At 42.7% G+C, this 14,804-nt stretch overlaps 1 protein-coding gene across 3 annotated transcripts; it reads right to left on the reverse strand.

Annotated features, from left to right (window-relative positions):
* Positions 1-1,302: 1,302 nt before the first annotated feature.
* On the reverse strand, positions 1,303-12,699 carry LOC124693183. 3 transcript variants are annotated; one of them, XM_047226648.1, is made up of 24 exons: positions 12,056-12,697; positions 11,836-11,960; positions 11,672-11,766; positions 11,367-11,600; positions 10,853-10,940; positions 10,303-10,354; positions 9,289-9,354; positions 8,676-8,827; positions 8,528-8,598; positions 8,156-8,353; positions 8,035-8,076; positions 7,314-7,421; positions 7,020-7,109; positions 6,856-6,931; positions 5,539-5,635; positions 5,380-5,449; positions 5,091-5,267; positions 4,291-4,413; positions 3,361-3,444; positions 3,085-3,269; positions 2,859-2,997; positions 2,706-2,765; positions 2,535-2,606; positions 1,304-1,584 (listed from the first exon to the last, which is right to left on the reverse strand). In XM_047226648.1, exons 1-24 carry the CDS (start codon positions 12,499-12,501, stop codon positions 1,471-1,473), a joined length of 2,964 nt encoding a protein of 987 aa, XP_047082604.1. In that variant the 5' UTR covers positions 12,502-12,697; the 3' UTR covers positions 1,304-1,470. The 3 variants fall into 3 exon arrangements, with proteins under 3 accessions (XP_047082606.1, XP_047082604.1, XP_047082605.1); XM_047226650.1 differs by lacking the exon at positions 9,289-9,354 and having other exon boundaries at positions 1,303-1,584; positions 12,056-12,699; XM_047226649.1 differs by lacking the exon at positions 8,035-8,076.
* Between the last annotated feature and the right edge of the window lie 2,105 nt (positions 12,700-14,804).

The following is a 14,804-nucleotide window of genomic DNA, read 5'->3' on the forward strand; positions in this document are numbered from 1 at the left end:
TACAAACATATTCCATGATCCTCTTTTGGGTTCTGGAGATTGCTAGAAATATATACTACTCCAACGCAACGTGGTCGCCACCAACCATAAGCACCCTCCACAAAGCTAATTGGATGAGACGGATCAGGGGTCATCTACTCATCTCTCCAAAGTCTTCGAGCCCACCAACCGAACTGCGTGCTATATTCTGGTCCGATCTCGTCGTTCTTTTTCTCGACTGAATCGCTTGAATTTCGAATGGAATATGCATGAGGACGCGTTCGCTGTCGAAAAACGATGGCATAGTTGACCATCAAAGTATCAAATGTACTACCTTACTTGTGAAGATTCTATTTTTTATCTCCTTTTTTTTTGCGGCAATTAGAAACACTAGACCAATTTACAGCGTATACCCTTTGTAACAACAGCTCCCCTGTCTGCACTTGGTTGATATCGAACTGAAATGTGAACGCCAACTTCTTGCTGACGACTGACGAGTGCTGGGCTAAAGAAGACTTAGGTTCTGTACGACTTGCGTTGTGCTATGTGAACGTTGCTGGCTTCCACGCCAGCGTGTTTCTACTCATGGGATTGGACTCGTTCTGGTCATACACTTGCACTAGCATTTCCTCTTGAAACTGTAAAATGTAAGGCACGAAATACTGTCCAGGTGGAGGATCTGACGACTGGTGTTTATCATTGCCCCGGACGCGACGAAACGTCGAAGAAAATGGTCCCTGCCTCCAACACGACTCGACATCAGCATGGAGAGAGAGCATTTAGATTCCTAGCTGCCCGATTTGCAGAGCGAAAATGACAGCAGGAAGTGGTCCTTCTTGGGTCCAGAGCCACTCGTGAGAAGATGCGGATTAGCACAGTCCAGTCACCCCCACGTTATGGCGTTCATATGTTCCAACTACTTCTCTGTTGGCTCCTGTGGACGTACCGGAGCGTATCGTCTAATCCGTGGTTACCATCCTCTGATGACCCAGTACAACAGCTTCAGCCTTCAATGCTGGGGTTTTTCTTGTTATACCGGGAGATTACGATTCAAAGAACAAAATAACCAGCAACTCATACAGTAAAGAGCCTAGAATAACGATCGAAATTCAACAAGTTATCTTTACACAGCCACACAAAGTAGTACTCCAGCATCGTTGTGTTCTGCAGAACATTTCAGAACTATAAGGAAAAAAATATTTCATTAGAAGTAGTGTACAACAGGTGAAATTCTCTGGAGCTACTTACACCTGGATGCTGAGCTGGAGCAATTTGTAGCTCAGCATTACATTTTTGGAAAATCGGCTAATACCAGCTAGTGTGAACTCGGAAAATTGACATTTGATTTGAAATTTTGCTATTTGTACAGGATCATTGGTTTATATAAATAGGCTCTGGGCGAAAAATGGGAACTGACTTCCCGTAACTAAATAGGCAGCCTATTGATGTTACAAACAAACAACAGTGACGTAAAGTCACTACTAGAATAGGTCAGTTGCCAAACCCAAATGGTGATTTTGTCCTGCTGCCATCTTCCCCGTATTGTTCATTCCATTTTCTTAATTCATTCATACTTGTCGCGTTATAAGAAACAGAAGGACTTACCTGCATAGGGAATAGCCAATGTTAAAGGAACTGGAAACTTAAAACTGGGTATTTATGCGGTGGGTGTCGGTCGTGCTCGCGGAGCTCTCTGGTTTGGTGGTGGTGGTGGCTGTGGCGCGGATTCGGCGCTCCGGGTGGTGTTGGTGGTCTGGCCGGCCCTTTGCGGCGGGTGTGAGGTTGCGACTCTCTGCCGGGCGAAAGTCTTGTTCTGGCTGCGGCTGGAACCGACGGCGGCGGCGCCTTTTTTGGCGTCGTGACCTCCTTGGAGGCGTCGTCGAGGTGGTGTTCTTGCGCCTCCGCCCGGGTGCTCCAGGGAAACCCTGATTCCTCGTGGGATCGGGCGAGGGCGACACTTTCCTGTGTCGTTTTGCCTGTTGGGGTCCTCGCCTTGGTTGCTCCGTCGGCCGGAGGGAGCTGTGGAGCGAGTTGGTTGTCGGCGTCGACGAGCGGTTTGGATTCCTCGACTCGGCGGTCAGGCGAACACGTCTTCGGTTTCGGTGTGCTCCGGGTGAAAACCCTGCACCGGCCTTGGCCGATGCCGGTGATGGCGGCGCTCTCGGACGTCGCTCCCCTCGTTGGAGGCATCACTGTGGAGGCCCTTCACTACAAGTTTGTTGTTCGTGTTGTCTGTCCAGTCGGTTTCGTCCTCGGCTTGTCTTCGGCTAGGTGGTGCGCGGCCCCGGGGGTCGGCGTGGTTGTCGGAGTGGCGGCTCCGTGTTTTGCCTCCGCCTTGTCGTGTTTTGAGGTGTTTTTAGGGTGTCGGCCTTGGCCACTGGGGTGGCTAGGCCGTCGGCTCGTGTGGTGCGCGGCCCCGGGGCCGGCGTGTTGTGTTGTGTTGTATCGGTTTTCAGCTGGTTTCCCTCATAAACTGGCCATTCTCTTCTCCTATATCAATGAATGGCAAGTCTCTTGCCTAGTTTCAAAAAAAAAGAAAACTGAGCCTATAGTACCTTCGCTTTTGCTTGTATAAAATCATCCAATACAAGGGGTCTTAAGTGAGAGCTGCTGCCACTCCCACGTCCCTACAGAATATGATAACCATGTGAAAAAAATAAGAGATCCATAATTTGGATGATTATGTATATACTGACCCATGGCAAAAGTTAAAAGAGCATAACTACCTTCTTTTCTTCTTCTATAAGTTCTTGAACTGGCCTGTACGCTGAAGCTATGCATAAGTTCTGCACATAACAACATTTCAATGATTGCACAAGAACAACAGTTTCACTTTCTTCAATGACACGGAAGAAGGTAATAAATGGCTTGTTTCATACCTTCAGGTCACTTCCTGAATAACCTTCAGTCGCATTAGCAAGTTCATCGAATTTAAAATCAGCTTCTAGGTTTTCTTTAGCAAGTAAAATCTTGAGAATTTTCCTTCGGTTCTGAGCATCTGGAAGGCCAACGTATATCCTGTAGATCATGAAACAAATAAGCACATTGCTAGATCAGCGTAGCTTAAATTTATTTGAAAGCGAAAAGCATGGGCGCACATATTACCGTCTAGGTAAACGCCGTATAACAGCATCATCTAAATCAAATGGGCGATTTGTCGCACCAAGAATAAGGATCCGTTGGTTCTCTTTGGACCTTAGACCATCCCACGCTGCCATAAATTCATTCCGCATCTTCCTTGTTGCTTCATGTTCGAGTGCACCCCCTCTGGCGCCAAGTAAGCTGTCAACCTGTGATACAAGACCAAATTGTATCATACCAGGAGATTGCTCGCAACCAAAGCCATGGTAAATAACTTTCTATTTATGTAAGTAGGCATACCTCGTCCACAAATATGATGACAGGAGCTAGTCGGCTAGCAAAGGAGAACAGGGCCTTTGTCAACTTCTCAGCATCTCCAAACCACTGTTTTAAAAATAGAGAAATAAGGTATTTTGCTGGAAAATAAGCTTGTATTGCAATAGTGCAAGTGGATGATGCTGACTTCCAAGGGATCGAGCAAATATTTATTTGATTAACTATTACAACAGCATAGAAGGTCAAATCTAGAAAATTAGCACCTTAGGGGAATGGAACAAAAAAACATTATCACGAGTCCATCCACCTATCATGAATTTATTCATATCATGCCCTCCATCAAACACAAGATGTGGTCTCAACCTACATCATGCTATGCTCCAACCACACTAAAAAGTAAATGAACTAACAGTGGGATCCCTTCGGCATGGTCCAGATTCAAAAACAGAAATTTCATGCATCTACTGAACCCTCCAATCAGTAGCTTCCCTCGTTTCATGTACAAGAACATGATACATCATTAACAAGCATTATAAAAGAAATGCCTCGGCAAACTTAACTAGCATAGTTTGTAAGAAAAAAATAACAAGAAAAGTTTGCTTTCTACTACTGACCTTCGACCTGGTTTTCAAAAAAATCTAAAATTATTGACTTGCTTGTAGCAAGTAGAAACTATTATAGTTGTCCTTTGACTTGCTATCAGTACGGGTTTCAATGCTCAAATCTGCCTGCTTCTTAACTGAAGTTAAGTGACCATTATGTTCACTTGCATGAAGTAACTATGTCAACAGTTAACCCAATATATGGCCGCATAGAAGGAAAAGAGTCCAGACTGGAATTGGTTCAAACTTCACATAAGGTGTTTGTAATTAACCACTAGCATAAAATGCAGATTATCTATTAGATATTTCCTGCAATAATATGAAAGAAATGGAAACAAGTTGATCTCATTACCTTTGACGTCAGTGAAGAACCAGTTATGCTGATAAAATTTGCCCCAGCTTCTGTTGCCAGTGCCTTTGCCAAAAGTGTTTTTCCTGTGCCAGGAGGCCCAAAAAGCAAAACACCTTTGCAGGGCTGAAAAAAGGTCCAGGCAGAAGAGAAAATTCAGCTAAGACAATTCAGGTATCAGGAATTTCCGATACAATGGATATAAAAAAGCTACTTCCTCCGATCCATATTACTTGACACTAGTATGAATGTATCTAGAACTAAAATATGTCTAGATACATCTATATTAGTTGCAACTGATATGAATTTGAGGAAGTACACCAAACGAGGACGTGCAAAATTTTATTCAATGTTCATTAAACTTAACCAACCAATAATTTGTCTAAGAACCATAAGACTGCAAGTGATCTTTCAATTGCAGAATTTAACTTCAGAAGAAAAGGTAATCTTATGGTGTTCATGAAATTCACCATGCTTTCATGATGAATTAAACACTGAATAGCAACTACAGTAATCCAGAGGAAGATTTGTTCAGCGGTACATCATGTGAGAACTAACTACACATGATGAACTCAATGCTAAATCAAATAAAAGACAACTTTTTGGAAGGGCAGCACTAAGACAATTTCTCAGAGGTACATATTTGTATTCTGCAATAAGTTATTGGCCCCTCTCTTTTTACAATACTACTAAGTAACTCCTCTCTAGAAACAACAATAACCTAAATGCAATATCTAGGATCCCATGGAATGTCAACAGAAAAGTTTAAGCGGTCATGATAAGTCTAGTAAAGCAAGCTATACCCTTAATAAATTGCCGTGAGAGAAAAGCTCTGGTCTCCTCATTGGAAGAGCAACAAGCTCATCCAGTGTCCTCTTGACATCCTCAAGCGCACCAATATCATCGAATTTCACTCCAATTTCATCAGGAGGTACAACAGAAGATATGAAATTGCGTTCATACTCATCTTTCGTCAAATTCTGAAGATATGGAACTTGTGAGTTAGGAAAAGAATAGTAGCTAGCAACTAAGGTGGCCCTAGCAGATAAGAAAGGTGGAGAGTTGACTTTATCATATAAATAAGCTGAATACCTTCAGATTTTGAGAGAGATTCTTAGATTTAATGACCTGTTCCTTCAGCCTCTCGATGGCTACTTCAAGGCTTCACAAAATTGCAAACAATAATAGTAAAGTGCCAGCAAAAATAAATCGATCAAATACATAACTGGCATTGAATTTAAAGTTAAGTACCTCTCGCGTGGAATGATTAATCTGTCACCCTCAATAGCGGGAAGAACTGTTGATGACAGATAATGACTTCTAGCCCACCCAATAACCTTTGCAGCTTCTGCAACACATAATACACCCGTTCAGTGCTCAGCTTGCAGGGAAGGGTGGGGGTGGGGGGGATTAAGAGGATTCAACTGAATTACAGCATAGGTTAATTCAAAAGGATAAGGTGTTTCCATCTGTAACCAGCCAGCCATGGCCAGTTACTAAAAATCCAAACATGGTCTACCAAGGAAGCAAACTATCTAGTTTATTGGATAGAAAACGGCTCATAATGACCTATCAACACTTAATCAATCTTTACATTATTTTTGCAAAAACATTTATTTCCAGCGAAAAGAATTCCCTACGACAAGAAATTTGGAAGAAACAAGGTGACCTGGCAGCATGTAATAGGGGATGGGAGAGTAGAAAGGGAGGGGGAGATAATAGATGATTAAATTTTCATCATTGTATGATTGACAATTGATATATATGTTGCCCCTTGCATTCAAGGACTTACTTGACCCCTAAGCATGTAACTTAAAGGATACTAATCCGAGCTCTATCAATCTTATGTCCTTCCTATTTAAATAATATTTTATACTATTTATTCTGATATTGCAGAAGCAAGGTTTTTAAGGTGGTAAAGCGATCATTCCCTGCCTTGACGCCTAAGCGCCCATGCCAGGAAAAATGTTAAGGCGCTACCAGGGTGCCTTGCGGCCTAAGCATCCATAAGGTATTAAGGTGACGCCTTAAAAACCAGGTACCGAAGCCTATATCAGTGTACATAACATGATTTCAGTTTCTTCAAGTCGTCAAGAGCTAGGGTTGTGGCACTGACAGTTGCACTTAAACGGCAACAGTAGATCACATGAACAAGTCATAAAAAGATTCCCCATAACACTAAACCAACATAAAAGCATCAATTGGTTGGCAAGCACTCCAATGAACTTTTACAAGAATATTCTTTTTTAAATTATAAGACGGTTCCGTCTAGGATGGTAAAATGCATCATCTGGTATCATTGCTGGAAAATACTACCTCCTAGTAAATCCTAGTTAAGAATGACCTCCTTTTACAGGCTCCAAGGCTCCATTAAAGGCTTGAATTTGCTCGGTGATATGATTTTATTGTACTTAAGTCTTTTATGTGACTTGGATAGCTTTCGTGAATATCCATGTACATATTTTTTTTCTTATCAATACAATCTTACTGTCATGGACTATGGTTTTTGGTCAAAACAGTTGCACAAAAATACAGCTTGCATGAGGGGAAGCATGTTAGCAGACATACTTTGCTTTGTCAAAACGACTCCATCAGACTTCACATGCATAAGCTCCACACATGATAGCTCATTCTCTTCAAGCACCTGCATCAATGAATAGTGATTTACAAATGGCATATGCAGGAAGCCATATGCAGGAAATTAAATAGGAACACAAGCCATGCATTCAAACCTTATGTAATTCAACAAGGTTATGCCTTGAAATAATAATTTTCCTATCCTCTTCGATCTGGTTATTGAAAACTCGTAGTTGCTCGCCTTCCTGTAGATAAATAAACAAGATACAAAATTCAGAAGCTCCCCCCAAGCTAAAGGGCACTTGATGGTCTAGGCACTGCAGGCCATAGATTTGAACTAAAAACACAGTAATGGCATTATCAAATGTTTATGTAGGGCAGGAAGTCACGCTCAAATTGTTGCAGCACATAACTTTGTAGATTCATTTGAATTAGTAGACAAATCTTACCTCTGGAAGAGGAACAATAAGACTATTTGTGAAGAGCTTTGATATGTCACTGGATCTTGAATCTTTTTGTCCCTTCAGCCCCCCTACTAACCGCTTCAGCGATGATGGCTGGTTACAGAATTTTAATCAGTGTACCAATCTTCAAATAGAAGAGCACAACATTACATATATAACGTTAAATATGAAGAGTGATTTTTGGACAGTATAAACCAAAAGCAAAAAAAGTCTAATAAACATATGCCTATTTTCTACTGTGCTCTGTAGTTATGCTTTGTACAGCAAATTATGTTTCATAACAAGCTAGCAAGTAATCTCCATTTGAGTACCTAGCACAGTTGTAATCTTTGGCAAAGCAAACATTTCTACAGCCTAGCATACACTATGTGCAGTCATGTAATTACCCATGTTCTCTACTCACGCTCTACATAATGCCAGATGATTTCATCAATCATCAAATAAATAAGTTATTTTGTGATTGCTTGCACTACATTAAAATACAGTTAAAATTTGGTATAGAATTATCTGTAAAAAACAAACATGTTTATATGAAATTGTGTAGTGCGATGCAGGAAGGAAACAATATTACGAGCTTGTGCCTTTTAATATAGGGAGTGTATATTGAACGAGGGCATAAAAAGCTGAATGAGAGAAGAGGTTTTCTATTCGAAAAAAAGCTAAGAGAAAATAAGCATGTACGAATACTAAAATATCGATAAATTACCAGTGAAGACAGACGAGAGAGATTCTGAAACATCAGTGTCGGCTGTATGTGTCCAAACCAGAAATGAGTACAGAAAATGTTTTATCAGATAAAGTTAAGCGACAAGAATTCTAAAGCTTACTGGTTCCTTGTCTTTGTCCTTGGGTACTGCTGCCAGTATGTTCTGCCCACATATCATTACTACTGGTCCAGTGAGTTGGTCAAACATTTCGTCTACCCTTTGAAGAAACTCCCTGCGATTTGATTTTGGAACTGCTCTAGATAACCACTGGGAGCTGTCTGGAAAGTAGACAATGACTGGTTCTAGCGATGGAAGAACCTGTTAAAAAAATCACAAGTGGGCAGGTAAATTTATCAAATGAGACTGGAAACAAATGTCAATATTAGAGTGCAACATTCTAATTAAGGGCTAGGTCTCATACGCGCAAAATGCACAAAGTTTCTGAAAGTGAAAGAAAACATATATGTGGCAAAAAATATTTTGACGAATCACCTCACAAAGTGCTTCAATTGCTATATGCCAATCTTCTGACTCAATATCATGGTCATGCGCAATATCTTGAGCTAAAGTAAGAGAATGTGAGATGAAGGTGCCTGGAATAATCATATCTAACTGTTGGTGAAACAGAGTAGGGGTGTACCATCAACCCAGTAAATAGATGGGCTGTTTGCATCTTCCTCCTTGCTAGTTTCGTCACCATCATGGAGCTTTTGTGCAGGAGGTTCAAATATGACAGCTACTTGATCCCCGTTGGTCTCATATACCTCTCCACGCTGCCCATTTGATAAAGTCCTGTAATATGTAAAGTTAGAAGAGTTACTCTTACTCATAATTTGGGAGAAACATGTGTACAGACATAGCAGTAATAGAAAATGCAGATTCCCTTTATGTATATTTAGGGATATATGGTAAGAAATGCTAAAGGTGAAGAACCCTAAAGGTGAAGAAGTAATAGAAAATGCAGATTCCCTTTATGTATATTTAGGGATATATAGTAAGAAATGCTAAAGGTGAAGAACCCTAACTGGCCTATTCTAGAAAAATAGGACAGTGAAGACAGAAAGAGTACTAATATGACTAAGTAACTACAAGACAAAAAAAATCACAACACACTTAACGTGAATGGATTACAACAATAATAACAAGAAAAACGAAACAGTAAAATTCATATTATATGTTGCCTTGGGGTCTCATAACTACCAAAACCAAAATCATTTTATCCTGTTCCACGAGAGAAAGGTATACCCACCCACCTGCCACTAATAAAAGTATAGGCATTTCTCGAGCCATCTTGAGTAGGTAATTTCCCCAAAATGATCCTGTGTATGCATATATGGTACATATCAGTGGTAATGTGATGAAGCTCAATTCAGAAGGGAACCATCATAGAAAAATAAAAAGTGGTGTAATTTTTGGCATCCAGTATAATAACAGACAACACGGACTCCTGAAACCTGGATAACAATATTTTCCAATTTCACGGATATAGTAGTGGATAATAATACTGTTATGCTAACATAAGTGTAGATGGCCTATTGCTTACACAAATCCATCCACTCCCAAAAAAATAAACCCAAGCCAGCCCATCATGTGCTTGTGTACACCACAAATGGATGCATACAAAACATGAGTAGATGCACATGTGTGCTTCCCCCACCGCACCCGCACAGAAACACACACATAATTATGCACATGCACACAAACCACGTAATGTTTACACCACACAGGGATTCGCCTCCGCGACTCTCCTCACACCATGGATGATCCGGAAGTACCACAATGACTCCATATTCAACACAGCCCGCCCTTTGGTTAGCAGTTTAGCACCCTTGTTGCGAGGATCACATACGAGGCAGCGCTATGGGCTAGAGCTAGCGCCACTGGCCTACTGGTAGTCCTGCCAACGACCTGGGACATTCACTAGTGTTTCTCCAATATGTTATCCCATGCCTCCTAGGAGGATTGTAACTCAAAATTCTACCACTTCATGAAATGAAACACAAAAGTTCTGCGTTTTCTCGAATAAACAAATCACGTAATGTATAATATTGTAACTTGATAGGCATATGGAAGGCTCACATATGATGCCTAACTGCCTACATTTGATTTAACCATGTATATCTTTAAAGAGGAACATCCTGCTATTTGTTAGGACTTAAGAATAAGAGAACGGAGATAAAAGGGTGAAATCATGGTGACAACCAATGAGAATGGAACATTATCATGAAAAGCAAATTGAGGGAAGAGAATCAGTATCAAACAATCACCTCTGATCTGCTTCAACAACTGCTGAGGAACCAACATACTTGACTTTATCTCCTGAAAACAAGTATGAAAAAGGAACAACATTCAGCTGAAACTTCTGCGTCACAATATCAGAGTTATTACAATGCAGCATATATTTCTAATTTGACTTCAGAGTGGTTCCTTTACTGAAGTACATTGAATTCCAGAGTTGGTGCAGCACATGCACAATGGAGTCAATAAAGAGGTCCGTCTCAAATTTGTTATCAGGCCATCATGCAGCGGTATAGGCTAAAGGAGGCATAACGGAGAATTTGGTCATCTGGGGTCATGCACATTCCTAAGTAATCCACTAGGTTTGTCCTTATCAGGTAATTCAGGGAAAGTGTTTATTCTTATTTAGTGTCAGCATAACGGAGATAAAAGATACCACCCATATTTACATGTAATCTAACTGACCAAATTTAGAAAACATTTCTATGGTCCCAGATGATAGTCCAGAAATAAATTTTAATTTGATTTAGTGTCAGCGTACCAGAGAAAAGATCAAGACAAAATAAAAGATCACATTACCCCTTTGGAAAGGTCTTTTCTCTTCTTCTGATGACTTGGCAGTTTCAGAGGATTCTGATGACGTACCTTCCTCTTCACCAACGACTCTCTAGAAGCACAAGCAAATGAAAATCATTATGAACTACAAACACATGTAAAAATAACAAAGCAACATTGAGGGAACAACTAGAGAGTACAACTAATTTCTTATCATAGTTTGATGTTTCTGAAAGGCAAAGGAAGATAGCAAATTCAGTTGATTAAAGTTTAATCATCAATCCAAAATTAACAGCAGATTTTTGAAACATCTGTATGCATGAAGTTCTATTAATGACCAATGGTATTTTAGTTAGGATAACACTCCTACTTTCCTCGAGACTGTCTATTGTTAGACGTTGTCTTCTTTGCAGACATTAAAAGGAACAAGATACAAAGTGTACAAGATAATTTTTCTTTGAACAACTAATCATGAAACCTACATGGAAGCAAGCATTTATTGGTTGGTACAGTCAAACATCTCAATATAATATATCACCTTGGCAAACTCCTCCAGAGTACATGGGACCAACTTCTTGAGGTCATCCACAGATTTTTTGAGTTCTTCCACTGATTTCAGAGCATCCTCGTCATCACTTTCCCCCGATTTAGCTTCATTGCTGCTTGTCCAATCTTCATCGCCTTCATCTTCCATCTCAGACTCTGAACCTTCGTCCTCCGACTCGCCATGCTCATCTTCTTCCTCGCTTTCTGAATAATCTTCCCCAAAATCCTAACAAGTTAGGATTTATTAGGTTTGCAGCTACCACTTTACATTCTGTATGTAAGGGTTCAGCATCTTACATATGGAGCTAGGACACTGATGTCCAGAACTAGTAGTGGCACCCGCAACTCATGCGCAAGAGCTCTTACCAATCTCTCTCTGTAGAGCTCAGTTCCTACATTGAACAAATATCAGAATCGGAGCGTTCACATCTCTACGCATCTTCCTCTTCACCGAATAATACCTGGCAAGCTCTGGAGCAGTATCCTTCCTCCAGAGGATGGTAGCCGAGAGCCATATTCAGACGTGATGCCCTTGTGCCGCAGGTGTGACGCGGTGCACTCCCTCAGCAGCTGTCTTGCATTCTCACTTGCAATCCAAAGCACAAAAAAATACATTAATCACTCATATTAGCTTCGTTCAAACAAAACATCGAACAGATGGTGTGCGCGGCGGCGTCTCACTTGACGTAGTAGGGGAAATTCTGCCACGTGAGGTTCCCCTTCTCCCACGGCACGACGCGGCGCAGGAACTCGATGCGGAACCTCTCCCGCCGGGTGAGGAAGGGCGACTCCCGCCTCTTGCAGTCGCTGAGGAATCTCTCGCCGCTCAGCCACTCCTGCTGGTCCCTCTCCCCGAGGCGCGCGTGCTCCTGCTCGATGCACCGGCCGCTGCTACCTGCCGCAGCCTCCGCTGGCCCGCCGCCCCTGGCCTCGGCGCTCCCTACGCCGCCCTTGGAGCCGTAGAACCGGCACAGCCGCCGCCCCGCATCGCACGGCCTCGGCGCACCGACCGCGCTGAACCTCCGGACGAAGCAGCCGCCTCCACTCGTGGAGATTCCTAGGGAGCTGCACTTGCACCAGAGCGGCGGATGCTGGAGGAGGCAACGCAGCCGCATCGCATGGTGCATCTCGGGTAGCTTCCGGAGCAAATGGGGGGAGGAATTGGCGGTCCCCGGGACGATAGGCCGCGGAGTTGGGCGTGTGTCGAGGAGGAGGGGATGGTGGCGCTATGGGAGGACGGGTAACCCGGAATCGGGCCTGTGGGTGGTGGCGGAGACGGTGGCGCGCGGCCGGCCGCGACGGAGGGGAGGGAGACGGAGATGCCACGGCAAGCGGCTCGGCCAATCCGCTTCTCACGCCTTACCGCTCTTGCTTCTGAAGTTGGGATCTTCTGGTGTTGTGGGCCTTTGGGCTGGGCTGCATTCGAAATGGGCCTATGGATAACAGAGCTGAACCCTGATTTCCCTCCACTTGTTTTTTTTTTACTTTATTTTTTTAGTGCCTTTTGACTTTGACTCGACTTCTCTCCTCCTCTTGTCTTCATGGAAATGATCGAACAATACTTGCGCTCGGGACCAGTAACTTTAGTATCACCATCAAAGGTGCTTCAAGATCTTAAAAGATCAAATACGCCTCAAAATGTTCCTAGATCTATAGACCACTTTGAATTTTTGTTCAATTGTCGTGATTTATGCTCAACAAGGGAGAAAAGTTGTTTACATAAGTTGAAATTTGTGTTGGATAACCTGAACTTTATGAAGGCAGCAATACTCATGTACTTGAAAACTTTGCTAGTTGTTCATTGCAAGTGCATCCAATGGCTCGGTACGAGTGGTACATGTCCGACCACAACATGTACCGCCCGAATTATCTTCAACAACCGAGGAGAGGTAATGAGCTCTAAGGACAACACGGTTAATTCATCCCTTAATTCCAAACAGAATACCCGTCTTAAAAACATACGAGTAGAGAGCAACTTCCTCCGTGAGTCTGCCACCATGACTCCATCTTCCTTAGCAAGTTCATCAAAATTGGCTTTTCACATAGCCCTATTAGATCCACTACGATTCAGCAGTAATTTTCCATATCCAGAGATCCTCTCCTTCTCCCTCCCTCCATGTCTCTCTCATGGGATGTCCTCCATTGTTGAGAAATAGGTTTCATTAGTAGAAATTGTCCTCGGGATAGGTAACTTAGAGCAACTCCAAGTCTCCAACAGAAATAAGATGTGCTGCTTTATTAGCGCGTGAACGAGCAAAATCGCGCTCATTCGCTGCATTTTCGCGTGCGGGTTAAAAAAATTGAGTGTGCGGTGTATTTTTTCCCGCGTGCTTCTATCCCGCGTCCAGTCCAGCGCGCGACAAAGAACAAGCGCCACGCGAATTCCCAACTGCCCCTGAAAAATGAGTGTGCGCTCTCGGTCAACGGCGATTCTGTTTGGGGTTTGGCGGCGGCGGGCTGGGAAATCTATAGTGTCGGCGTTGTTTCCCATCCGCTCTGTGATACGTCTCAAACGTATCTATAATTTTTGATGCTTCATGGTTGTTTTACACCAATTCATATATGTTTTGTTTACACTTCGTTGCACTTTTACATGATTTCCGGCACTAACCTATTAACAAGATGCCACGATGCCGGTTCCACATTTTCTGCTGTTTTTGTATTTCAGAAAAGTTATACAGGAAATATTCTCGAAATTGAACGAAACAAAAGCCGAAGTCAATATTTTACCGAAACGAAGTCCAGAGGGGGGACGAAGAGGTGCAGTAGGTCGGCCAGACCACCCCTAGGCGCGGCCTGGACCTGGCCCGCGCCTAGGGTAGGTCTGGGCCCACCAGGCGCCCCACCGACCTAATTCCTCCGTCTATTTATACATCTTCTCGGGAAAACCCTAGATACCCGAGCCTCCATCCACGAAAATTTCCGTCGCGGCCGCCATCGCCGAACCCATCTCGGGGGGTTCTGAAGCTCTTCCCGGCACCCTGCCGGAGGGGGAAATCATCGCCGGAGGCATCTACATCGTCATGCCCACCTCCGAAGTGATGTGTGAGCAGTTCATCCCTGAACTATGGATCCATAGCAGTAGCTAGATGGTTGTCTTCTCCACTTTGTGCTTCATGTATCGATCTTGTGAGCTGCCCTATATGATCAAGATCATCTTTATGTAATCCTATATGTTTGGTTTGCTGGGATCCGATGAATATTGAATACTAAGTTGAGATTGATTATATATTCATGTCATATGTTATTTGTGATCTTGCATGCTCTCCGTTGCTAGTAGAAACTCTCGCCAAGTGGACACTTGTGACTCCAAGAGGGGGTATTTATGCTCGATAGTAGGTTTATGCCTCTAGTTTTCTAGGAGAGTGACTTTATAACTTCTAAGATTGTAGATGTGTTGTTGCTACTAGGGAGAAAACAACAATGTTTT

Source organism: Lolium rigidum, chromosome 2 (genome assembly GCF_022539505.1).
Source record: "Lolium rigidum isolate FL_2022 chromosome 2, APGP_CSIRO_Lrig_0.1, whole genome shotgun sequence".
NCBI lineage: Eukaryota > Viridiplantae > Streptophyta > Magnoliopsida > Poales > Poaceae > Lolium > Lolium rigidum.